The following is a 23,714-nucleotide window of genomic DNA, read 5'->3' as shown; positions in this document are numbered from 1 at the left end:
TGCGCCGAGTGATAAATCGCAAGCATTTCCAGCCATCAGAGTAGGCGTTATCGCTGCGGTGTTTTCTTTTTCAAAACGTACTACAACAGGCGGGTGACAATTTATTTTCCCACGCCTTTTTTCTCCCGATTTGTCATTAACATTTGTTACTGGATGAAAATGTACAACAGAGGAGTAGGAAACATTGTTCAACGCCCCCCCCCTCCCCTCCCCACATCTTATTGTTCATTTATCTGTTGATTTTAGAATTTTCCTTAATATATACTTTTTTATGCTGCGTTTCTGGATGTGGAAATGTATCTATGCATGAATTGTAGTTTTTTCATCTAGCGATGAGCTTGCTACGAGGACAATAAAGAGCACTGTTATTAATGATAATCTAATACTTCTATCAAAACTTTGCTACAAATACTGCATAATATATCTCCATAATGCAATCTTGCGGAGACCCTCGACCAAGACTATTAAAATACAAAAGGCAGTTTATTATCAATTTTCACTCCAGTTATTGAGGTCCAACATACTTATAAAATAATTGAAATGTATTAATCGAAATAAATGGTATCATTCAACGATTACTATTTACAGATTAATTTATGATTTGTTCATTCGTTAAAATTATTCACAAATTAAATTAATGTGTTTTCAACATTAGTAATCTTTTCATTCAATTGAAATTTATCGAAATAGGTTTCATTAAATTTGTGACAATGGAGAATTATTTTTTTCTTGAATGATGATCATTTATAATGAGATTTGAATATTTTTCAAAACATGGGCATTGACCCATCTTGTAATGAAACATAAATTGACTCGCTACTCACTCTCACTACACTTTCCAGCATCATCGATATTTGGCTCTAGTTTCTCCACCCTTAAACCCTCCCCCTTCCACAGCCTTTTCTTCTCTTTATTCATGTTCTTTTTATTCTGCATATCCATTGCTCTCCCGACACACAAAATAACTACCTAAATAACATCAAACTCCACAAAAACTAGGTGTATTTCATGCATCGGCCGGGAATCGAACCCGGGCCGCCCGCGTGGCAGGCGAGCATTCTACCACTGAACCACCGATGCTTCGTACTAATGATTTGTTAAAAATAAATCGGAGTATATCGATTGACATAAACAAAAATCTAATTTAAAAAAACTCAATATCGCTCAATGTATTCCTATAATGGTTACCATTCGATATAAGCACACTCAATTGGTGAAACGGGAATTTACACAGATCATTAGAACGATACACTAAACACCAACGAAATTCAGCTGATGGACGAAGAATTTAAGTATTTCGTTTATCCTGCTCGGAACTTTAGCAACTAGTAGCTCAACGTTTAACTAAACATCCCATGCTCAACAGTTTCGAGCAACATTTCCATCTCCTGTCGTAATTATGTGTTGTCCGCGGGCCATATAACACGTTAGAACTCATGTCGAATAGCTTTTGTGTGGGTTTGAAAATGCCTCATCTCGATAATAAACGCACTATTATTTTGCCACAAGCGTAATTATTATTTGGATGTACATTTGCGCCAAATCGCGTGTCATAAAAATAACTCGTCATTCAGCTTCAGTTTTGAGTAGAATGGTACCCCGTATAGTAGAAGGTATGGAAAATTAAATGCTTCTGCAAAACGATCACGTGTCTTTTTTTTGGGTTAAGCTTCCTGCCTTTGTTCATTGCTTGTCAATCAAGCTACCCATTATATTACAAAAAAGGCCAATAATTTTGTGATTTAGTCGAGCATACTATCTACCGTAGAAGCTCTAAACGTATAAACAAGACAAATTTTCCGTCACCTTCTGTTCCCGCTTGAAAACCTGTGTACACAAAGTGTTCTATGTAACTGATAAAAAAATTCCAATAAAACGGCATGGCATCGAATCGCCGGAAACGCCAAAAACGTAAACAGACCAAAAAAAGACGAAACTTTGCATGCCCATGCATGCATGCAAACAATTTATGATCATTGCCATTTGTCATCGTTTTTCTAATGCGCTTGTTGTGAGCCGCTATGAGAAATGGCGGCAGCGGAGATCATCTCTAGAAGCCAATTGTCGAAATATTCAAATAGAGCTAATTTGGGATTGTCTTCTTTTCCATTCAGTATGAAACCATTACGGCAATCACTACATCACGTGCCAGAACAGTTAACCGTACGACCGCGTTTAACTTCGTTCCTTCGTTCAGAAATGGATGGTCACTTCCGGTGGATGATCGCGAACGGGATGGATGTGGCAATCATTAGTGGTCTCATCCCCATTTCCTCACCAGCAATGCACGAGATCGGAATTCGCATGTGTTCGTATAACTGCGAATAGTCGATCGACGATATTGATCGACAAATTAGCTAGTAGCACATTTTTGCAATGCTATCTTTTTGTTCTTTTTTGCGCATATGTTTCCACTATTCTATCAGTATGTTATACGTACTCGCACACTCAAACAATCGTACAAACTATTTCGCTATTCGAAGCAAGCCCACTGGAGGTACAGTTGCAATTGAATCAATCTAATAAAACATCCCAATATCGAGCACTTTACTTACACTTTATTTAAACTGTCTCGAACGAACTGCAAATCGGAACGGTTTGATGGTGCAAAGGTTCTCCAAAATAGCGTTAGGAAATATTTATCACAGTACAGAATATCCACACAGAACATCAACTCCAGATTCTTGAACGGTACTACTATTCAAACTCAATTAGACACATGAGTCAATAAAACATATCAGCAGTGATTGGAACGATCACGACCACTTCCCGTTTATCGATTGTTTTACGTTCGTTTAACACTTCCATCAAATGTTTGAATCTAGCTTAGCCACTGAGACCATGCATCGAGGCTAAGGTGATTTAGTACCGCACGGTTCCACGGTCGTAGTGCAACTAAATTCATGCAAAACCCCACCGAGGTAGATTGTCGCATTAGCGAACTTTTTTCAATTGGAAAAGCTGACCAACGACGACAGATGATCAAAAGCATTATACTCGCATGCACCTCCACTCGGTAACGGGCCACCTCCGGGGGTAAGTCTACATTCTGGGGGCCCTGAACGTCATCATCACAGCCGTCGTGACCGTTATTGTCATCATTCGGCACCAAAACGCGGCCCCACATGTACTGGAGCATAAACACTAGCCCCTTCCCAACCTGACGATCGTTTGGCAAACTCGCACGCTAAACTTTGCGCCACCATGTGCTCGAACGGTAGCATTTAAGTAGACAGATCACTGGCTTCACGCGCCACAATTGTCAGCAACAAGCGGCAAGCGGCCGCTTTGAAACGCTTTTGATCGAGCGAAACGGCTGAGTGTGTATGCGTGGGGTTTGCATACGGAAACGCGTGCGCTGGCCAACATGAAGCGTTTGCTTAGCTCGTAGCCCGTTCAACCGACATCGGTTCGTTATCACATCGTTCTAAGCTTTAAGCTTACAGCTACACACCCTGCTATCACCGTGAACCGCTCATTCTATGCCGCCCATTTCTCTCCCGCAATGTGATGCACCAATGTACACTAATCTCAGACAATGGGATTTGCGGTTATTACATTACCGCGAGCAAGCTGCTGGAGCCAGAGCGCTGGGCTGGGCTACAGTCCCGGCGAATCCCACGGACCAAGTATGCCTGTATCGAATCGTTTGATGCGAACCCTCCCATGGAAATCTTCTCATTACGCGCGTCAAACAGTAAAAATAGCGTCTATCAAATTCGTTCCCATGCAATTGACACAGCCACGTGTGCGGTGCGATCCGGGAATGACGTTGCGTAGGTGATCTAAAGAACCGAAACGTACTCATGATACACATTAGTACTGGTCTGCGGCCAATCGTCCGTATCGATACAACCTTAGACTATCCTGGAAACAGCAGTTCTTTTGCTTTGTGTATCCTTTTTATTCAAACGAAAAGAAGTTGTCTTCTTCTTACGTGGCACAGTAATCGTTGAACAATCAAAGCCTACCTTGATAAGGCTGCATGTTGTCGAATTGTCAGTCCTGCGTACGGGCGTAGGCTCAGTCAAAATGTGAACACGAAATCGTTCTAATTAATAGTATTAAGTAATTGAGAACTAATTTGGTTTTCTTTCATCAGCACATGAATAGTACCCATAAGTTATACTTCAAATCAAGTTTTCTTTATTTGTCAACTTTTTTATAAATTTTTGTCATAGTTGTGTGTTTTTTTACTTTTGTTTGCTTTCTTCTTTCTGGCAGCTGTTTTGTTTTTGGTCTTTTCGACAATATCAACGCCAGCTCGAAAAGCACATCTACGCGTCTACGTTTTCCGGCCAAATAGCAGGTTTGTTCGTTCTAGGACCAATCCTTGGTACATTCAATTAATTTACATCATGAACTGGGATTTGTACGTTGTTCGTTAAGTCAACTGATATTGTGACTGAGGTGTACTACTGGTTTCGTTTACTGTAGACACCGCCACACGAGGAATCGATGAAATGATGTTGCTAACCTGTACAATCTGTAGATACTACAAGGTACAGCTTGGTTTTCGTGGGGATTATTCGTTGAAATAAGTCTAAAAGAAGTGACTTCAAACTGAGAAGACCTTCACCACCCGACGTGCACCCAAATTGCGGACACTATAATGTATCCCTCAATAACTCATACTGATTATGCGATTTGAATTATGCGATTTTACCAACGTACTGGACGTACCAACTTTGAGATGAGTTAATCAAGAATAACACCGACGTAAACCAAACTGCAACATATGAGCCTATGCATGGGAAAATAAATACAGAAAAAAATTGCTGTATTAAAACAAATTTCAGCACACCATGTATGTTGTAGTAATGCAACAATTCAATATGTGATGAAGTTTTTACTTTAACTGCATTTACAATGAGGGTCACAATAGTTTTTTTCTTCTTCTGGAAACCATTTCTCCAACAACCAATAATGACCGATTCAAAATTTGTCAATTACAGTTCCGTGATGCGAAACACACACACACAGTTTTGCAATCTTTTTACACGTATCTGATACCGTTTTTCTTTGAAAAGAAATACGCCATTCTCTTCGAATCATCATTAACGATCTTGACATCAGAAAGCATGTGGACCGATGTGGACAATCGCACGTGAAATCGATTGTCCATAACACTCCGGTAAGCCTCGATGCAGTTGTAAGCGGAATAAAATCCACAAATCAAACACAATGTTTAGATTCGTCTTCGACAATTGATTACGCTCGATTACTTAATTAAAAAATACTATAAAATAATATTTACTATGTTTTCCACGATAATGATACAAGGAATCTGGCTTATGCACACGACCTAATTGAAATTACTTTAGAACCTTACAACATCCCTAGTGTGACATTCGTAATCGGAACAAACCGTACCAGAACGAAATAAAAACATTAAAAAAATCATTTGCTAATCGGACAACGATCAGCTTAGCAAACTTCTGCGCAAAACATAAAACAACGTTAACAGTAATGCCTACTTCTTAAAATAATTGAATGCGTGTCCATGTTAGGGCCAGAAAATTGCCCATTAACCAGGTGCACCGTTGTTAACGCTGCCAGGTGTCCTAATGGACATTTGCTCCTGAAGCATCGAAATGTACGTTTCTTTTTTGAAACCTATCCAACTGTACACATCGATTCAATCTGAAGGAGTTTAAATGCGGTTCACGCTTCGTTTTCATTCACCGCCCTAACAAGCAACCCATTCAGTCCTACTATTTGCACACTAGGTAGAATATGCTGTACATCAATATGAAGTCACATCCGGTGCAACATATATTCAATCTTCCACAATCCTCTGCTTAGAGTTTCGGATTGTCGAACATTGGACCTCTCGTAACGGTGATGTCGTCGTAGGGTTGCTTTTGAGAGATTTCTAACGCCTTGAACTTTTTCAGTACTAGCAGCGAGTAGAATTTTTGGGCAGCCTGTAAGCGAGAACAAAATTGGAAGAGTAATGGCCGCTGCTCAAGATCGTTTCGCATCGCTACACCTACCTGTTTCTTATTGTTCCGATGCGTCATCTCAGTCAGCATCATGTAATCCCCCTTCAGTAACCGAGATTTCACGGAAAGGAACATCTGGGCTGCTCGTTTGTTAAGCACACGTTCCTCGAACTGCTCGATGGTTTCATCGACCTGCTGCTCTTCATTGGGATGTGTCTGTCAATTGAAAAAGGAAAAACAAACTCATAAGCCAGTGGTCACAGGCCGGATTAATTCCCACAGCTGGATTAGTACTTACCGCACCAACGGATGAAGGGAACTCATAATCTCCATTCCAATCATTCGCGATCTCTTCCGAGGTATTTCCATCGAATCCCATGTTCGAAAAGCCTTCCATGCCCGGTTCATTTAGGATAGATGAAACTTGGTCAGCTGGCAGGTTGGGGATTTGATCGATATTTTCCAAAGACGCGTGGTGGGGCGTCATGCCACCATGGTCCAGTCCATGAGGAGTCATGCCTCCGCCAAGATCTCCATGGTGTAATCCGGCCGGTGTTAAACCACCATGATGCAGGTCGCTTGGCGTCAGTCCGCCATGTGAAAGACCTACAGGTGTAAGGTCACCACCGTGTCCTAGTCCAGCCGGTGTCAACCCACCGTGATCGAGCTGCCCAGGAGTCATGGGAATGTTTGAAATGCCAGGAGTAGGAGGCATTAGATGGCTCTGATGACTCGGACTGGTCAGATGACTTAGTCCCGGTGTCGCAGGAGGTGGCATAAATGCAGACTGTTGTGATGCATCCGCTGTCAGACCGTCCTCGCGCATCTCTATCGACACAGGCGTCGGAGGAGGCATCTCACCGGCGGCATTTCGCATCTGATCACTCGACGATTGCTCCAGGTAACCCGGTATGGTTGGTGTAACAGCCGCCGATTCAGCTTGTTGTTTCCTCTTTCTTCCACGCTTCGACGTCACGGCTTGCGTCGGAGATTCCGGGCGTTCTACTGGCAGCTCTACTCCGAGCACATCAAGTGGGGCCAGCACGGAAAAGTCTTCAATACCAATCGACCTTGAAGTAAGGTGACGTTGATAGTTTTTGAATAAACACCGAGCGGGAATGTCTCGCGAGGGAAGCGCAAACAGTTTCTCCACTCCGCCAGTTTCTTTCCAATACATCAATCGTTTCGTTGGCGGTGCCAAATCCAGTGTCGTCACAATGTCAGACGTGTTGGCCAATTGGCTTTTCATCTCTTCGCCAGATATGTTCTTTACTTCATCCACGATTAGCTTTCGTTTTCGTTTGGATTTGGTTGTCCCTTTCAGAGCCGTTGCATCAACCGGAGCTAAAGCAAAGCTCTCCTCCTCGTTGTTCAACAGTGTCGTCTGATCGGGATGGCCGCCGTCACCTCCAAGGGCCCCTTCGACGTCGTCAGCATCATGTGTGATAGGGAGACCAGTCTCGGGATGCAGTTGAGGACCTTGGAGACCCACTGTATCCTTGCTCGTACCAGGTAGTGGTTCAACATCCAATAACGCACTTTTTGGTACGGGAGATGTTGGACGAGAATTGTCTGAGCTGGGAGCTGGCGATGGTGCACCTCCCATGTCAAAATGATCGTCGTCATCATCATCCGAATCTTCCGCGCGCCGTTGTGTGACGGCTGTAGGTAGCTCTGGTTCGGGTGCAAGTGGTGCGTCGGCGAATATATCTCCTTCGAACAATCCAGCAGCAGGTTCTGTACATAAAAAGACAAACATTGATTAATACATTTTGCTTCGCCCAACGAGTATTTAGCACAACTTACGACCACCAAAGTCCTCGTCTCCAAAATTATCATCGTCTCCGTGGGGATGATGTGGGTCGATAGAATCAAGCAATGATCGAGACGTTCCAGGCAATGGTTCTTTATCCTGCTCTAAATCTGGAGGGCGCGTAACAGTATCCGTGAACAAATCGTCCTATATTCAAATAGAATGATATAAACGAAGGTTAAGAGACGACTCGCAGCATGATATCATCATGTATGACGTAAAAATACAACCTTTGCATTCTAATTCAAAAATGACCTCACAGGTGAACGGAATAATTTTTGCCAAAAACAACAATCATGTTAACTACTTTATTTAATAACTCAACTTTCCGATGCTTACATCATTTGATACCAGTTATGCTCAAGATATTTTTAAATCATAGGTATTGAAAAAAAATAATGCCAAAAAGTAAGCTTCTTTACGAATATTGAAATACGATTGACAACAAAAAGAAAAGATTATAATCAAAACAAGGTATTGTTCTGCAAAAACCTATTGGGACGATCTATCAAAACAATGTGGAAAGCAATTATGTCTAACCGATACAGCCAACAAAAGGGCCGCAAGCAGAGTTACTGCAAGTCCTAACTTCTACATATCCTTAAACGATCAGGAACGTGTTAAGATCAATTCGAATGTAATCTGACACATCCTTTTTTACGTATGCAATGACAACACCAATAGCTTCCAGATACCTTGCCTTACTTACTAGATAATTGATCCAACGACCCTCGGTACCGTTTTGCGAAGCAGTGGTAGAACCCCCAAACCCATCAGCACTTGTGTGCGAAGCATGTGAAGGAGATTCGGAAGAACCTGCGCAAACAACAAAACGTGCTGATTGGACTTCCTGCTGCCCGGCATCAACCGACTCGGAAGATTTCGGTGCATTACATTGCCGATGTCGTCGTCGGTGTTGGTGCTTATCCTGATGCGCATCGTCCGGTTGGGCTGTCTGGTTGCATGCCACCGGATGACCAAAGAAAGCACATAAAAAATCCGTTTTTGTGCGATCGCGATGTGTTTGCACAAACCAGTGAAAATGGTGAACAATTTGATCGATCGTTCGTTCCAGAACTGTTTGGAAAATTAAATCTTCTAATTCAACGTAACCGTTCGAACTTGCCAAAATTCACTTGTGGTAAGGAGCATACGAAGCAAACCAAAAGCTAAACCAATCAGCCACACAACAATCTTCGCAGCTACTAAAGACGCATACCAAGCGAAGCCAAATAGCGTCAGAGGGGAAGAGTATCTTTTGGCATAGGCTGATCCATCCCACCGACATGAGTTCACCGGAGTGAATACATACAACAATTCTGATGTGTAACAGCGTGAAACCTGTCATGTGCCATAGTTTTGTAATTCTAGAGGCTGTTATTTCGACATTAGGACTAAGAAGAACCTCCGGATCGAACGTAAAATTACATACACGAAAAGGATAGTCTTCACCCTCTATATTAAATTATTGCAATAAAAACCAACGTCAATTTGGAGAACCAAAACATATACACCAAGATAAGACATAGAGAGGCCCAAAGCCATTACACGAGTATCAGAAATTAGAACGAAACCTACCTCCATCTGATCATCCATTCGATCGCGGACCATATCCGGCGTGTCGTCAAACCCCATGTCGCCGAATCCATCATCGTGTATGTTTAGCGGAAGTGTTCCGTAGTCTTCGCGCATCGTAATCTCGTCCGCCCGTGACTGGTTAATAGAGAAGTGTGCTTCGATATCTACGTCGTTCAGTTCCGGCAGCGGCGTGTCGAAATCGTGAAACACCTCGGGAAGAGTGATCGCATTGACAGCAGCCTCGCGATGCTCTTCCGGCAGATCAACCATTCCAGGGCGGAACGCCATCTGAAAGCACGTAGTATGATCAATTGTAATACGACCCTTTCATATCCAAGAGTTGTCTATCATTTACCTTTATCTTAACGAATGCTTCATTGCAATCTGCCAGCAGATATTTGGCTTTTCGCGCATAGATCCGAACGACACCTAGCAGCAGATGGCCAGATGTTCGCAGCGCTAGCTTTACCTTAGGCTGCATAATACCGTCCACGCTCTGCTCGATGTTCGTTTCAAACACGTGTGCTTTCGTGATCTTTTTATCCCAATGTGCTGCCAACCAGATCCGAGCCAAAGGGCCCTTCTTGGCCAGCACGATATGCGCGTAAAACATGTTGAAGCTTTTGAGGGCACGGTTTTTTTTTTAAACTAAACTAATCCTCCGTTTTAAAAGCGCCGGGCTACCGTTCGTAATCGTTCAATGCTGATCAATTGATTGTTTAAAAAACCAGAAGTTTGTAGATGCTTCATCGAAGACATCAATGCACTCGAAGGAAAGTCACCTCCAGAAAAGCATGTAAACAAACACCAGACCACCAATCACTAGAATCTGCTCCTGCTTGCCGGGAAGAAATTTCGTTCTACACTTGCGTTTGGATTCTTGAGTATTATGCAAATGGATCACCAAGTAACTGTTTACTTAATTATACTCTACAGTATTATTATAATCACAAATCGCACACCGCAGAAAAGGATTGAATTAGGAATTATAGAAAGAAAGTCTCAATTTTATGAGTGTGTGCGTACGAGCGCGTCGTCTCGTTCCCCTCTGCTTGTTGTCTCTTTCTTTCCTATTTTCATACAATGACTAAACAGACGCCTCCGAACCAACTATCTTTAGCGGCATTAAATGACGCCTCGCGCAAATCATTCGTTTTGGCGCACTTCCGTACATAGGCGACATCGATGAGTACAATTTACTTCGCACGTTTTTCTTTTCTGCTGGAAACATGCACATGGAGAGATTGTACACTGATTTTTCCGCATATACACCTTAATTAGGCCAATCAGCGCTTCCATGCAGGGCATCCAAGATCGCACGTATCACTTATGCGTTTTGCTGCTTTCTCTACGGACTTTACCGAACTTAACACTGATAATTCAAGCTTTGCACCACGTATTATCGCTTGCATTGCTTTTAAAAAAGCATTATTCTCACATTCAGCGTGTTTTCTTATATTTTTTCGAGCACAAGCAAACAAAATATCTCTTCGTCAGCAGCCATCAAAACTTTTCTTCATTGTAGGGGGCGCCACCATTGCGTTCGTTCCGTCATAGCGCACAGTGAGCGTGCAACGGGCGTGGAAGCTTGACAGTTTGTTGACACATTTTGTGACCTTCTTGACACAATCAAATATGAAATATCCGTTAAATAATTAAAACAGCTTATGAAAAAAAATAACTACCTTTAGCTATGTAGTCTAATTTGTTACTAAAATTATTTGTTACTAAAGTTACTGTCTGAATACATAAAAATTCACATCGATTACAATTATCTAGAATTTATAAAGACTGAGTTTTAAGTGTTCATTTTAATTTAAAACCAGAGAGCTATAATTCAAGTAATATATTACTTATATCAAGTAATATAATACGATCGAAAGATCATTTGAGAAAACATGTTAGATGATCTTTAAAATATTATTGTATGTAAAACATCTACTCAAATAATCACCTTTTTTTCTCTACGTTATACTTGTTGAATGAATCCCCTTAATGCCAGAGCTCAGTTTTAATTACTCCAGCAAAATTTGCAACTGATAATATTTATGTTTGTTATCATTTTGCAGCAACCAAACATTTTCAGACGACGTTTTGGTAGTGTTTTAATAAAAAAAATCTATACATGTACTGTAAAACACAGTTAGTAAAAACGATGGTAAGAATTTGAAATGGAAGGTTGTGGACACCAATCAAAACATAGAAATGAGTAACGATTAAAACGATCACCATAACAAACGTCCCGTGAGCTTATAGGTCATCGATAAATTACTCCACTTCCTGATAAAAGCAGTACTTATGATGATTTGGAGTCAACGTATAGAAAATATACTGCTCACTTTCATTAATTTCATCAAACGATTTTGTTCACTTTCATTCGTACTTCGTTCTTTTTTATTTCGAACTTTAAGTGAAAACAAAAATTTACTAGTGATATTTTCCTTACATTAAAACACTTCTATTACTTATTTTGTTTTGATTTGTTTAAGCCATCACACAACAAAGCATCCTGTTTTTTTTTCTGCCATGTCTCTCATCCTTGTAATTACCGCCAGTTTTGGACCTTCTCTATCGATTATGCTTTTCTATACACACAAAAAGCACAAAGTGCACGCTGATGCGACAAATCGTTTACGAAGCGAAGATGTTAGTCCAACGTTCATAGCTTCTGACCCGAATCAACTATCTGCAGGCCTGATGGAAATCGAATGCGCAACGCATCGAAACGATATTCGTCATGATGATTGCTATTCAACCGTGCACCAACGAAATGTAGTGCTTTAACATCATTTAATTGCGGAAATGTGCAACCCCACCCATTCGACGACTTTAGTTGAAGAGTATTGTAATGCAATTTATCTACCGCATGTACCCAACTGCGGATTTCCTTGTTAAATGAAGGATAACTGACACTCACCGTTTGAATTATATAATGTTATATATATTTCCTGGTATTGTAATGAAACATGTATTTGATTTTCTTATACATCATATACATGATTCGATACACTTCTTCAATATTTATGGAAAAAAACATTTTTCTATTGTTCACATTTGATTACTTCGGGATTCTCTCTTTTTGTTTATGAAAGAGAGATTAAAAATGATCACTAGCATTTCCGTTTTTTGTTCTTCCAACACCGTCCGTATGCCGCACACAGCTTGATTTTATCATTAATGCATTCTGCAAAATGCGAAATACACACAATCGTAACAGTAAATAAATTATCCAGGGCATTTTGGCATAGCATTACAGTACTTTACCCTACCGGTGTACATCTATGCGGTAAATGAGCATCCGTTTAACAAATTAAGCTTTAGAATTCAACAGTTCTCGATCTCCCATTTCCAATCGAAAAATCGAAGCGAAAAATAAAAAAATGAAATAAGAAACAAACGGAAATCATTAACTTTCTTTCGTAGCCTAGCAAAAATTTGTTTCTCTAAAATGCTCGCACCTACATTCCGCGCTAGGGGAATTGGCAAAATCAAAACAGTGCTCCGGAAAAATTGCCATTAGACACACAAGAACACGCCTCAAATTAGAAGCTTTTTAGTGTCACTGTAACTATCAACCGTCCGTGGTCTACGAGGTGCGGATAGACTTATCATGTTTCTCTATATACCCTTCCTCCTGTTGGTAGCTGGTAAGCTTGATCTCGTTGCGTGCACCTGCATTTGCCATAGTGCCATTGCGGACGATGACGGTCTTTGATGTTTTTCTTGTGGTAGTAGTAGCGGTAATAGATATAGTTTCATTTGGAGCAATATTGTAATTAATTTTAGCTTTTTCTGGTATATTAGATGCAGTAACCGTAGTGGCGGTAGCAGTAGTAGTAGTGCTTGCAGTACTATCTGTAGCTGTAGTAGTAGTAGTAGTGCTGGATGATGTTATTACTGAAAACGCAGCATCATGAACGGACATCTCTTCTGCTTGTGGCGGTCACTGGCAGCATTGTTTTCGCACGGAATCAGTCGTTGGATTGGTCGGCTTGACGTCGATGTTCTCCAAGTTCGGTCTAATCACGCTACCTTCCGGTGGATCCCGGATTTGCTTTTGCGATACAATTCGGTAAATTTCTGTCGAAACAAATGAAGCAAATATTACACACATTTTACTCAACGCGAGATCATTCTGCTTTGCCACATGCTCACCTGTGAGTATATTTTGGAATGCAGTTTCAACATTAGTCGAATCTAGGGCTGACGTTTCGATGAAGCTGAGTCCGTTACGTTCTGCAAAACCCTTCGCCTCGTCCGTAGGTACAGCACGGAGGTGCCGCAAGTCGCACTTGTTTCCGACGAGCATGATAACAATGTTCTGATCGGCATGATCGCGTAGCTCTCGCAACCATCGTTCGACATTCTCGTAAGTCAAATGCTTGGCAATGTCGTACACAAGCAGAGCACCTACCGCACCCCGATAGTACGCCGATGTGATTGCTCGGTAGCGTTCCTGCCCAGCGGTGTCCCAAATCTGGGCTTTAATTGTTTTTCCATCGACCTACGGAACAGAAAATCATTTATTTACTGCTCAAATGACTCAATTGTATAGCGAGCATTCCAGCTTACCTCTATACTTCTAGTAGCAAATTCCACTCCTATGGTTGACTTCGATTCCAAATTGAACTCATTTCTAGTAAATCTTGATAGTAAGTTACTTTTTCCGACACCCGAGTCTCCGATCAGCACGACTGAAAAAAAAAGAAATATTTACGTATAAAATTACGTTTACTAAAATGTGTCGGAAAATATCATTGAATTGGCTGTAACATTTTACGAAGCACGTGTCCTCTTCCCAAAGACAGCGACAATATTTTTTAACAAAAAACGTGACAATCAACTGCTTTTGTCGACAGCTTTTAAAATAGTCCTAGAAGTGAATTAGTAAATCTATTCAAATATACTTTGTACTTCGTGGAAAAAAGATAGCACTATATAAAGCTAGTGTTAAACTTTAACCGTTTTCAAATTTTATTTTTAAATTCCGAACCTAAACGAATTTGAATGTTTTATGACTACATTGCTAATAGCGCATGTAAATGAGGATACGACTAATTAACTCTGAAGTATTTTCATGATCGATGGAGGAATATAATTATATGTAAAAAAATGCTTTCTTTCATGTACTATTATCATTATTAAGAAGCAGTTCATCCAAATTTAAATACTAACAAAACAGCTGATCAATGTAATCTATTTCAACCAAATGAATAACGATTCATTTAATGTTTTAAAATGAGATAGAACTACCTGTGTTAATAACTATATATCATATGAGACAACATTATTTCTTACTAGAAAAAACAACAAACAAAAACTGCGCTGCACCCTACTTCATTGGAATCATTTGTTTTGTCATATTTTTGAGCGTGTGAACATCTTATTTTACATTCTACGTCATTCCAAGTAAACGCCCCTTGCTAGCAGTAACACTTGTATTGCTGGCGTTTGTTATCGAACCAGCCCTCGATGAATCATCATGATTCATCCATTCCAATTGTATGACAGTGAGAGAGAAATCATCAGGGCAACCATCATGCAACCAAATAGAATCCCCTCGTTCGGGAACCTTTTCTGGGCGATGCACAACTGCCTAAATTAAATTCTCCAGAACCTCTATTGACCTCGGAACGTACAGATTTAATTATCTAGCCAAATTTTTCTTTAGATTACTGCTGGTACAAAGCAACCATGTAACTAAGAACATGATAGAACACAGCAGGACAAGAGCGGAATAACATAAAATCAACTAGTTTCACTAGCTTATTTCTTGATTATCAGTTTACATTGCTTCGGAGCATCGATTTACTTTCTAAGGTCAGTGGAATACTTCTTACTTTCCGTCTAACCCGTGCTTGAGCGCCAATGTTGAATACTGACATACACTATGTGCTCCATACATGGAACTCTCGATTCTCGAAATTAACATGTAGAATCATTTACAATCAATTTCATTTCCGTTTTGAATTCTAGCTGAAACATGTAATGATGCACATAAACTTTAACTTATTTCAGTCTCTGTATTAATAAAAAAATACTTTGAAACATGTATCACAAATGGGAGTTTCGATGTTTCTTATCGCGAAAAAAGCAACGGAAGGAGGAGTTCCCTTCGTTGTCTACCGGCCGTGACTATAATCATCAATGTTCCAGAAAACGCATTGAACTAAACAAGCATTACGTTACCTTTGAATAAATAATCATATTCATCATCACGATTGCCCATCCTGGTGCTGTCGCTAAAGCTGTCCTCGCTGCGCTAGATTATTCCACTAAGGGCACTCTCTTTATTTACTTCACACCGAGCTCTGAAATGTTGGTGTTGTTCACTGCTTACTTCGATATTGCTTTAATTGCTGCTTCCTGGCGAAGAGTAACAGAGAATTAGGTGCCACATCCAGCAAGCCCAAAACAAATGGCAAATAAAAAGCCAATCAGCTGAAGAAACATTGTGAGTCTATGAGTACGCGCACTTCAAGAAACTTAATTAAAAAAAAAACAAAAAAAGAACCAACAAAACATACAAAGAACTGTTCGATGGACTAAACCAGAACATGCTATTTTCTGGCAAACGCGTAGTTTAGAAGGCAAATGCCTCCCCCTTCCTGCACAATGAAAATACACTTCTTATTCCAGCATGGCCTGCACCTTTTTCTGTGTTAGATGCGACAGGACAAGGAGGTTGTGGTTTACATTAATTCCCGCCTTTCACACGACAATCCAATGCACATCTTACACCTCCAATGCACACTGCCACTCTCTTGTGATACGCTAAAAAGCTGCTCGCAAGCTCAAAACGTGAGCAAATGGATGCTTTCAATGTCCAGAGTTTGCACACTTTAGGTACCTTGTGTTCTTTAAAATTCAACTGTGGAAAACAAATACATTTTATTTATTTTTTCCCTCAAAAATACACGAATGCGCAAATTGTTATACAGTCGTGATAAATTGCATTGTACGCAATTATGGGGAATATCACAAGTAGTATATCTTTTTTCACACTGCTCTCAATTCGTCACTAGTTCCACGCAGTCTAAATTTCTTCCGCTCCTCTTTTCTTTCATCACTACGATGCGCGGAGCAATGGTATAAGTACGCTACCATGTCGCAAAAAAAAAATCTGCTTTGGCCGTGGCAGTGGACGTGTTCGTATGTATTGTCCACATAGTCGCAGACTTTCGCCCAACTGACTGAACAATGCAGCTCTCCATCGCGCGCTAATAGGCGATACAATAGAATTGTTCGAGTGGTTTTAGCTGGAGCTGCAATGCTAAAAGAAATTCTTTTCTCCATCCATCCCTTGATAATAAGTACAAAGAATGTTCATTTGACGCCATAAATTCTCCTCTTCCAGCCAGCGGGGACAAAGATCGAATGAAACCGATATGACGATGAATGTGTGTCTACGCACATATACTACTATAACGAGAATGCTTCGTATTTCCTTTTAACCGATTATTGCCTCAAACCAGTAACTTATCCAGCTGCATCTGATCGAGCCCGTAACCTTCCACAGAATTATCCACAAAAACTTCAGAATACAGTCCACTGCACCAACAGCTACGGTGGTACCGTCATCAAAAAACAAAATGTCGGCCACCTTCTTGTGAAGTAAATTACGATACGAATGCACGACGAGCAACGAACGATAACATCCACAGCACTGTTAGTGAAACACGTATGAAGTTCGTGTGTAGTATGTACTTGTGATATTCACGCTGTCCATAGGGGTCAAAGGAAAGTTTTGTCGAAATTCCTTTCGGACCCGGATTTTTACCGATTTTCACGTACACGACGCCACACAGAGAGAAAAATATATGTGCAGAAATTAATTTGGAGTTATACTTTGACTGTCAGCCTTTGCATTTCAGTCCCGAATGTATATAACACACCAGGTTGTGCAGTTTCTTATTTGATTTAAATTTTCTGAAAGATAGGTAAGATGAAATGAAAACAGGTTTTCATTTCGAGAAATATAATTGTATATTTTCATGCTAAAAGTTAACATTCAGGGTTAAATTGGCCCTCTTTATTGAATGAGATTTTTATTAAACCAAACGGTAGTTTTGTTGTTTCAACATAACAGCACACTTCGACACACACAGAAGAAAAACATTATCTCGTTTTTGCTGCTATTTAGCATAGCAAGTCAAATCATGAAAATCTCATGTCTTTTGTCATGAAAATCTTACTTTTTTAACAGCTTAGCGGTTTTTTTTAAAGCGGAAAAACTTAAGTAGTTCAAAGATCTTCTTCATAGTAGTTAAGAAAACATCGATCAAAGAAAGTTGAAAGCGAATGATTGCAAACATAAGACGTATGTTAGATCTGTTGTGTTAAATAAAATCGGTTGTTTGCTAGCGGTGTTTTATTTTAATTTTTTTTCCGTAAAAAAAGAGTATCTATGAACATGTTTAGTAGTATTTCATCATCTATTTTAAAGCTCTATGAGACAATTTATTCAATATTCTAGTCTTTCAATCTACATATGTTCAAAGTTCAATCATTTTGGTGTACGTCATGAATAGGTTAACGTTTTGATTGTAAATTGTATAAAAAAGGCTGTTTGTACAGCAAACGCTCTGCACAATCATTTTAGATTTGATTATTTTACTTTCGAAAAAACATCCTACAATATTGTACGTTTCAACAGTTTTTATTTCATAACTCAAAGCTTCGCTTAACTTATACTCAATGTTAAATAAAATTGCCAATGGTTGAGTTTAATTAATTGAAATCTACATCTAGACGAAATAGTTTATGAGTATTTACCATGATAATGAATAGTATAAACATTTGCTACTACTACAAAGAAATGCTTCAAAAATAAGTGAAGACAAAGCATTTTTAAACTTGTTTAATTTACATTGTTGATAGCATTTGACAATATTATGTTCTTATAATCATGCCTAAGTAATGTATCATACATAAAAAAACAAACTACTAAACTAGTTACACTTCGCGAAAGCTGATAAAGCTTTGTAATGCCTTCATGTCTTCTGGATCGATTACAAGATGTTTTATGTACGGTCCAAATGCCGTGGTAATTCTGTAGAGGCTTCTCTTAATGGTTCCTTTTAATGCGATATAATTTCGGTCTACTTTTCTCACGTCCAGATCAATCGATCCTATTTTATCAATTACTTTTTTTAATTCTAGCAACGTGTGAATCAAGCACGGTAGATCATTCTGCATAACTCCATACGAATCCTCATCCAGGGAACGACTGGCAATTGCAACCAAGCTTTGAGATACCTTCATTATCAACTGTGCCTGTACAGAGAGCAAATAATAGCTTTTAGCTGATTTCGATTCTACAAAAAAGTAGTCGAACCCTGGTATGCGTTTCAAACTAGCTACAACTAGTGAGTATAATCTGCTGTCTGATTTTTCATCCGATGTGGGTTTAGAAGAATATTCTCCGCTTCCGTTCGATGCTACTACCGATGGGGTTGATAAACTTCTTATACCAAAGTTTTCATTGTACTGTTTCATAAGGAAACGCTCTCTATCCATTGAGGATGTTGGACGAAGCACCCCTCCCATCAACATCATCGGTGGCGCGGGCTTAGGTTCAATGCTGCTAATCGACTGGTCCAGCTCATGCGTAAAATCTTGAATTAACTGCTTGCATACGTCGTACACTTTTCGCCAGTTGTTAGGATGTCCTCCAGGAACAGTTAAAGCGAACAATTCTTTTCGCCGACCGGAACACAGCGTATCCGAAACGGTGAACAAATCTTCGGCCGCGAGTTGCTGTATGATAGGAATTTGTTTATAACCCAATGCGTCTGCTAGCATAGGTTCCACATTAGAATGGAATATGCTTGTTTCGATACTGAACATTTGTGGCTCGTTGAGAAAAATACGGAACAAAGCATTCATTAGATTCATGTTACTAAGAATCAACACTAGAAACAGCCACGTGTAAATCATCAGACGAACATCCATCAATATGCTACAGAAGCTGTAGACGACAGAAACATCCTGTAGCTGAACTCCACCAGCAAGTGACGCTATCTTCGAACGAAAAAGCATAGAAAATGTGTAGTAACAACTCGTATATATCAACAGTGCCACAATAGTCTTTCTCATCGACTCTGTGAATGTGCTTATTAGCTTGTTCCAATATTGAGTCCCCTTCGGTAGAAGCATGATTGGAAAATCAACCGCCCCGAGGTTCGAATGTCCTCTGACGAAAAAATAACATCCACCAAACACTCCGCTCATGATAAGGTAAATGAACCGCTCGTTTAGAACCGCAATATCAACATGTTCACTATTTGACAAAAATAGCAACCGATGCTCGTCCCGTAGAAATCGTGTATACATCCACACCATCAAGAAGCCAACTGTACAGTTGGTAACCAACAATATTGAGCGCTGAGTAATATTGCGGTACCATTGCAGGAAATATGTAGAATGGTATCGAGTTTCTAGTAAACACGTTTTGGCCAACACTATTCCATGAAACGATACAGCCAACGCTAATGGGATCGACACCATCCAAGGATAAAACGACATAAGCAGACGTATTGTTCCAACGATCCAGTTAATAGGATGAAGAATGCTGAAGTTCACTACCAGCAGAAAAAATGTCACAAGTAAATACTGTTGCAACAAGCTGTAGCCTATCGACGAAATGAAACGCTCTGTGCAGATTTTTCGAAACGCCAAATCCTTCGATCCGATTGCGTCCATTTCCGGTCTCCTGTGGAATCTGAAAAGAACGAGACGATTAAGTATTATTTGCGGACATAAGAGAAATTAAATAAAAGTACTTTACAATGAAATATGTAAGGTATGTAAATAAGATGGGAAAACGCCGGTTTAGTGTTCTTGATCTATATTGACGTTGTTGTCTTATTCTCAGCTGTTGTGCGAAGAACTTGACGCGCTGGATGAGTACCACGGGTCGCTACACTTTCTATCGGAGATTACTATAATCCACAAACGGTTTTAAGTAGAAAGTCTTTCTCACTGTTTGTATTTTAGATGAATGGTAGGTATTTCGATAAAAAATTACTCCACTTGTATGCTGTCTACAAGCGCGCCTTTTGGAATAAGAGTGCTTGTTGACAGTAAATTGAAAACAGTTTTACTGTGCGTTTATATTGTTAGGTTGACGAAAATTATGATCGATCGCACTACAAGGGTTTGCAGTAGCCCTTCATAATAAAACAAGAAAATAGTTTGATTCTTTTTTGAATAAGTATAAAACTACATATCACATATAAAAAAAAGTAATTTAATAACGTTTTGTAAAAAGTCATCAGATTTGAAAATAATTTTCATTTGTAACTCATCTACGTAACACACATTTATTTATATCTTCACCACTAGGCACGTTAACTTAACAAATGTCAGTTATACAAATAATCATTCAATGTTTTTATCAACCCGCATGCACGTGCTTGGATGTTGTTCTGAAGTATGCACAATTGTTGCTGTTGTGTGTTTGATAAATTAATAAGAATCTGAACACGTTAAAACAATGAGTAGCAGTCATTTATTTCAACCCAATCGTGCGCTTGGCTACGTTAGCAATCACATCCCACCTAACGTGCGTTACATAGATCAGCGGCGTGAAAATATTGTTATAACATGCGTTGGTCGCTCGTTTCACGTGTATGGATGCAACAGCTTCCGACTTATCCGTACCGGTCGCATTCATCCGGCAAGTATTACTGCGTTAGCAGCTGACGGATTTCTCACCTATGTTGCTGCAGGCAATGTTATTTATGGATGGCGGTCTAGCGTAGAACTTCGGAAATCTTACATCGGGCATGAAAAACCCGTGCACTTGCTGCTGCCATTTGCAAACCATCTTATTTCGGTGGATGAAACTAGCTTGCTGAAAATATGGGAAGTCACCACGAAAGAGCTTTACCTGGAGATACCTTTTTCAAATGAAGACTTTCAAATAACTGCCATTGTGCATCCAGCGTCCTATAAAAATAAAATACTGCTTGGCAGCGCGCAAGGCGGAGTGCAGCTGTGGAATCTAAAGTCCTGTAAATTGGTTCATAAATTTAAAAGTCACGACAGCAAAATTACGCATCTTGAGCAAGCTCCTGCTATTGATGTGATCGCTATTGGGCAGCACAGTGGAAAGATTACGTTAATCAATCTCAAGTACGATGAAACCATACTGGAAGTTAACCAGGACTGGGGACCAGTCACAGGAATAAGCTTCCGCACCGATGGTCACTCGATCATGGCTAGTGCTAGCTCTAACGGACAGGTCGTGTTTTGGGATCTAGATGAGAAGGCTATCGTATCCACGCTTATGGCACATGACGACTCCGTTACTGGATTACATTTCCTGCCAAACGATCCGCTGTTGATTACCTCTTCCCCTGACAACTCGTTGAAAATGTGGATTTTTGATCTATCCGATGGCGGGGCACGTTTACTACGTTTCCGGGAAGGACACGCAGCACCCCCGATATGCATTCGTTATCACGGCGCTTCCGGGAGAAACATCGTTTCGTCAGGAGAAGACTCTACACTGAGAATATTCAACACTGTAAACGAAACGCTGAATTGTAGTATGGGCAAGGCTAGCTATAACCGAAAAGCGTCTAAAAAGCAAAAAAGTAAGTTGCGTGGATCTGTAGACTACATTTTATCTTGGCAACTGTATTGTGTTTTGCTGTTCTAACCTTCTAATAAACAACGTTCGTTTTTATTTTTGACAGAAAAATCTGAAGACCCGTTTCGTATGCCGCCCATTAATTACTTCACTACTGAAACAACGCGTGACAAGGAATGGGACAGTATCGCTGCACTCCATCCAGGATTAGTGCAAGTAACAACGTGGTCATACGATAAGCGACGCATGGGCACGCTTCATCTTGTGCCGGAGATTTTTCAAAACAAGCAACAGAACAAGGATTTCAGCGTCACGGCAACCTGCTTGAGTTTGAGTCATTGTGGTAACTTTGTCACCATCGGATATTCCAGCGGCAATGTGGAGCGCTTTAACATTCAAAGTGGTATACATCGGGCGAGCTATGGAGCTCCGTCCGCACATAAGCAGAGTGTACGCGGTCTGTCTAGCGATAACTTGAATCAACTGATCGTGTCTGGTGCAGCTGATGGATTGTTGAAATTTTGGCCATTCAAACAACCAAACGGCATCGTAATCAAAACCCCGTTGGATAAGGTTGATTTAGGCGAACCGATTACACTGCTTCGTACACATCGCGAAAGTGCGATTATCTGTGCAGCGCTGGACGATTTTACAGCGGTCCTGGTGGATTTGGATACGCGTGTCGTTGTGCGTCGGTTTGAAGGGCATAGTGGTACAATAATAGACGCCTGCTTTTCACCCGACAGCCGTTGGTTGGTAACGACGGCGCAGGACTGCACCGTGAAAATATGGGATATCCCATCTTCCTATCTGATCGATCATTTTCGTGTGTCGCACATGTGCACATCGCTTGCGATGTCGCCGACAGGCGATTTTTTAGCAACTACTCACGTTGACTATCGTGGCATAAACCTTTGGGCGAACAAGAGCCTTTTTTCGCACGTTACTCTACGTGCGCTTCCAACGGATTCCGAGGCACCGCTACTTGATCTGCCAACTGCGGTCTGTGATGCGAGTCAATATTCCTTCGACGAGGCCAGTGGTAAAATGCAGGTCGATGAACTAGAGGATGCTTTCGAAGCAATCAATCTGGAGTACACTTCACCACCGCAGCTCTCGAGTGAGCTGATAACGATGTCTACCGTAGCCGCTTCGAGGTGGCAAAATTTGCTCAATTTAGACATCATCAAAAAGCGCAACCGACCCCGGCAAGCTTTGAAGAAGCCGAAATCGGCTCCATTCTTCTTGCCGACCGTCGCTGGGCTCGATTTTGAATTCGATCTGCAGGCCAAATCGAACGGTGCAGGGGATTCGACTAATGCTGCTAATGCAGCGACATCGCGCATTATCGAAACGAAGAACGTAGATCATTTAACTCCATTTGGAAAGCTTCTGAACGCTGCGAACAACACCGGGGAATATGGAACGGCAGTTGACTATCTCATGAAGCTCGGCCCAACAATGATTGACTACGAAGTGCGGAACCTCACGCCGTTTAACAGCGGCACTGGGAGCCTTTCAGTGATGGGTGCATTCATGCACATGATCCTGCACATGTTTGAGGCGAAGACAGAGTTTGAACTGGCTCAAAGCTATCTTAGTTTATTTTTGAAACTGCATGGCCGTACAATAGTAGAAAATGAACAGCTTCGCGTACTATTGCCTAAGGTTTGTAAAGCTCAAATGTCCAGCTGGTCAGTACTGGAGAATAAATTGCTGTACGGATTGGGTGTCGTTAGTAACTTAAGAAACTACAGCACATAAAGAACAATAAACAAAG

General features: G+C 40.6%; 4 protein-coding genes and 1 non-coding gene across 9 annotated transcripts; 1 reads left to right on the top strand and 4 right to left on the bottom strand.

Annotated features, from left to right (window-relative positions):
- Positions 1 to 1,009: 1,009 nt before the first annotated feature.
- Trnag-gcc (transfer RNA glycine (anticodon GCC)) lies at positions 1,010 to 1,080 on the bottom strand. The gene has a single exon. It is a non-coding gene; the product is annotated as a tRNA-Gly (tRNA).
- Positions 1,081 to 5,444: 4,364 nt separating this feature from the next.
- Positions 5,445 to 9,949, bottom strand: LOC128730753 (double-strand-break repair protein rad21 homolog). Its single transcript, XM_053823833.1, has 6 exons — positions 9,692 to 9,949; positions 9,337 to 9,624; positions 7,752 to 7,905; positions 6,244 to 7,682; positions 5,997 to 6,161; positions 5,445 to 5,927 (listed from the first exon to the last, which is right to left on the bottom strand). Exons 1-6 carry the CDS (start codon positions 9,947 to 9,949, stop codon positions 5,802 to 5,804), a joined length of 2,430 nt encoding a protein of 809 aa, XP_053679808.1. The 3' UTR covers positions 5,445 to 5,801.
- A 1,761-nt stretch (positions 9,950 to 11,710) lies between these two features.
- On the bottom strand, positions 11,711 to 17,173 carry LOC128721104 (ras-related protein Rab-11A). Of its 5 annotated transcripts, XR_008410771.1 has the most exons (6): positions 17,044 to 17,136; positions 15,526 to 15,702; positions 13,909 to 14,030; positions 13,492 to 13,840; positions 12,596 to 13,416; positions 11,711 to 12,520 (listed from the first exon to the last, which is right to left on the bottom strand). XR_008410771.1 is itself a non-coding variant. In XM_053814823.1 (5 exons), exons 2-5 carry the CDS (start codon positions 15,563 to 15,565, stop codon positions 13,280 to 13,282), a joined length of 648 nt encoding a protein of 215 aa, XP_053670798.1. In that variant the 5' UTR covers positions 15,566 to 15,702; positions 17,117 to 17,173; the 3' UTR covers positions 11,711 to 13,279. The 5 variants fall into 5 exon arrangements, 4 of the variants coding, with proteins under 4 accessions (XP_053670798.1, XP_053670796.1, XP_053670799.1 ...); XM_053814823.1 differs by having other exon boundaries at positions 11,711 to 13,416; positions 17,117 to 17,173; XM_053814821.1 differs by having other exon boundaries at positions 11,711 to 13,416.
- Positions 17,174 to 18,291: 1,118 nt separating this feature from the next.
- LOC128730393 (nucleoporin Ndc1) lies at positions 18,292 to 20,040 on the bottom strand. The gene has a single exon (XM_053823439.1). The coding sequence runs from the start codon at positions 20,038 to 20,040 to the stop codon at positions 18,292 to 18,294; it is 1,749 nt and encodes a 582-aa protein (XP_053679414.1).
- A 793-nt stretch (positions 20,041 to 20,833) lies between these two features.
- On the top strand, positions 20,834 to 23,698 carry LOC128730392 (WD repeat-containing protein 36). The gene is made up of 2 exons (XM_053823438.1): positions 20,834 to 21,938; positions 22,041 to 23,698. Exons 1-2 carry the CDS (start codon positions 20,834 to 20,836, stop codon positions 23,696 to 23,698), a joined length of 2,763 nt encoding a protein of 920 aa, XP_053679413.1.
- The last annotated feature ends 16 nt before the right edge of the window (positions 23,699 to 23,714 follow it).

This window comes from Anopheles nili, chromosome 2 (genome assembly GCF_943737925.1).
Source record: "Anopheles nili chromosome 2, idAnoNiliSN_F5_01, whole genome shotgun sequence".
NCBI lineage: Eukaryota > Metazoa > Arthropoda > Insecta > Diptera > Culicidae > Anopheles > Anopheles nili.
Note: the sequence above shows the minus strand (reverse complement) of the source record. Positions and strands in the feature narration are given on the sequence as shown.

Bases quoted from the DNA above. Each gene is read 5' to 3' on its own strand.
- LOC128730753 (XM_053823833.1), bottom strand. From the start codon at position 9,949: ATGTTTTACGCGCATATCGTGCTGGCCAAGAAGGGCCCTTTGGCTCGG. The intron at 7,906-9,336 runs GTAGGTTTCGTT...ATTTGAATATAG, and splicing joins GAATGGATGATCAGATGGAG to GACGATTTGTTCACGGATAC. The intron at 7,683-7,751 runs GTAAGTTGTGCT...TTTTATGTACAG, and splicing joins AGACGAGGACTTTGGTGGTC to AACCTGCTGCTGGATTGTTC.
- LOC128721104 (XM_053814823.1), bottom strand. From the start codon at position 15,565: ATGGGCAATCGTGATGATGAATATGATTATTTATTCAAAG. The intron at 14,031-15,525 runs GTAACGTAATGC...TTTTTTTTTCAG, and splicing joins ATATGATTATTTATTCAAAG to TCGTGCTGATCGGAGACTCG. The intron at 13,417-13,491 runs GTGAGCATGTGG...TTGTTTCGACAG, and splicing joins ATTCCAAAATATACTCACAG to AAATTTACCGAATTGTATCG.
- LOC128730393 (XM_053823439.1), bottom strand. From the start codon at position 20,040: ATGGACGCAATCGGATCGAAGGATTTGGCGTTTCGAAAAATCTGCACA.
- LOC128730392 (XM_053823438.1), top strand. From the start codon at position 20,834: ATGAGTAGCAGTCATTTATTTCAACCCAATCGTGCGCTTGGCTACGTT. The intron at 21,939-22,040 runs GTAAGTTGCGTG...TATTTTTGACAG, and splicing joins AGCGTCTAAAAAGCAAAAAA to AAAAATCTGAAGACCCGTTT.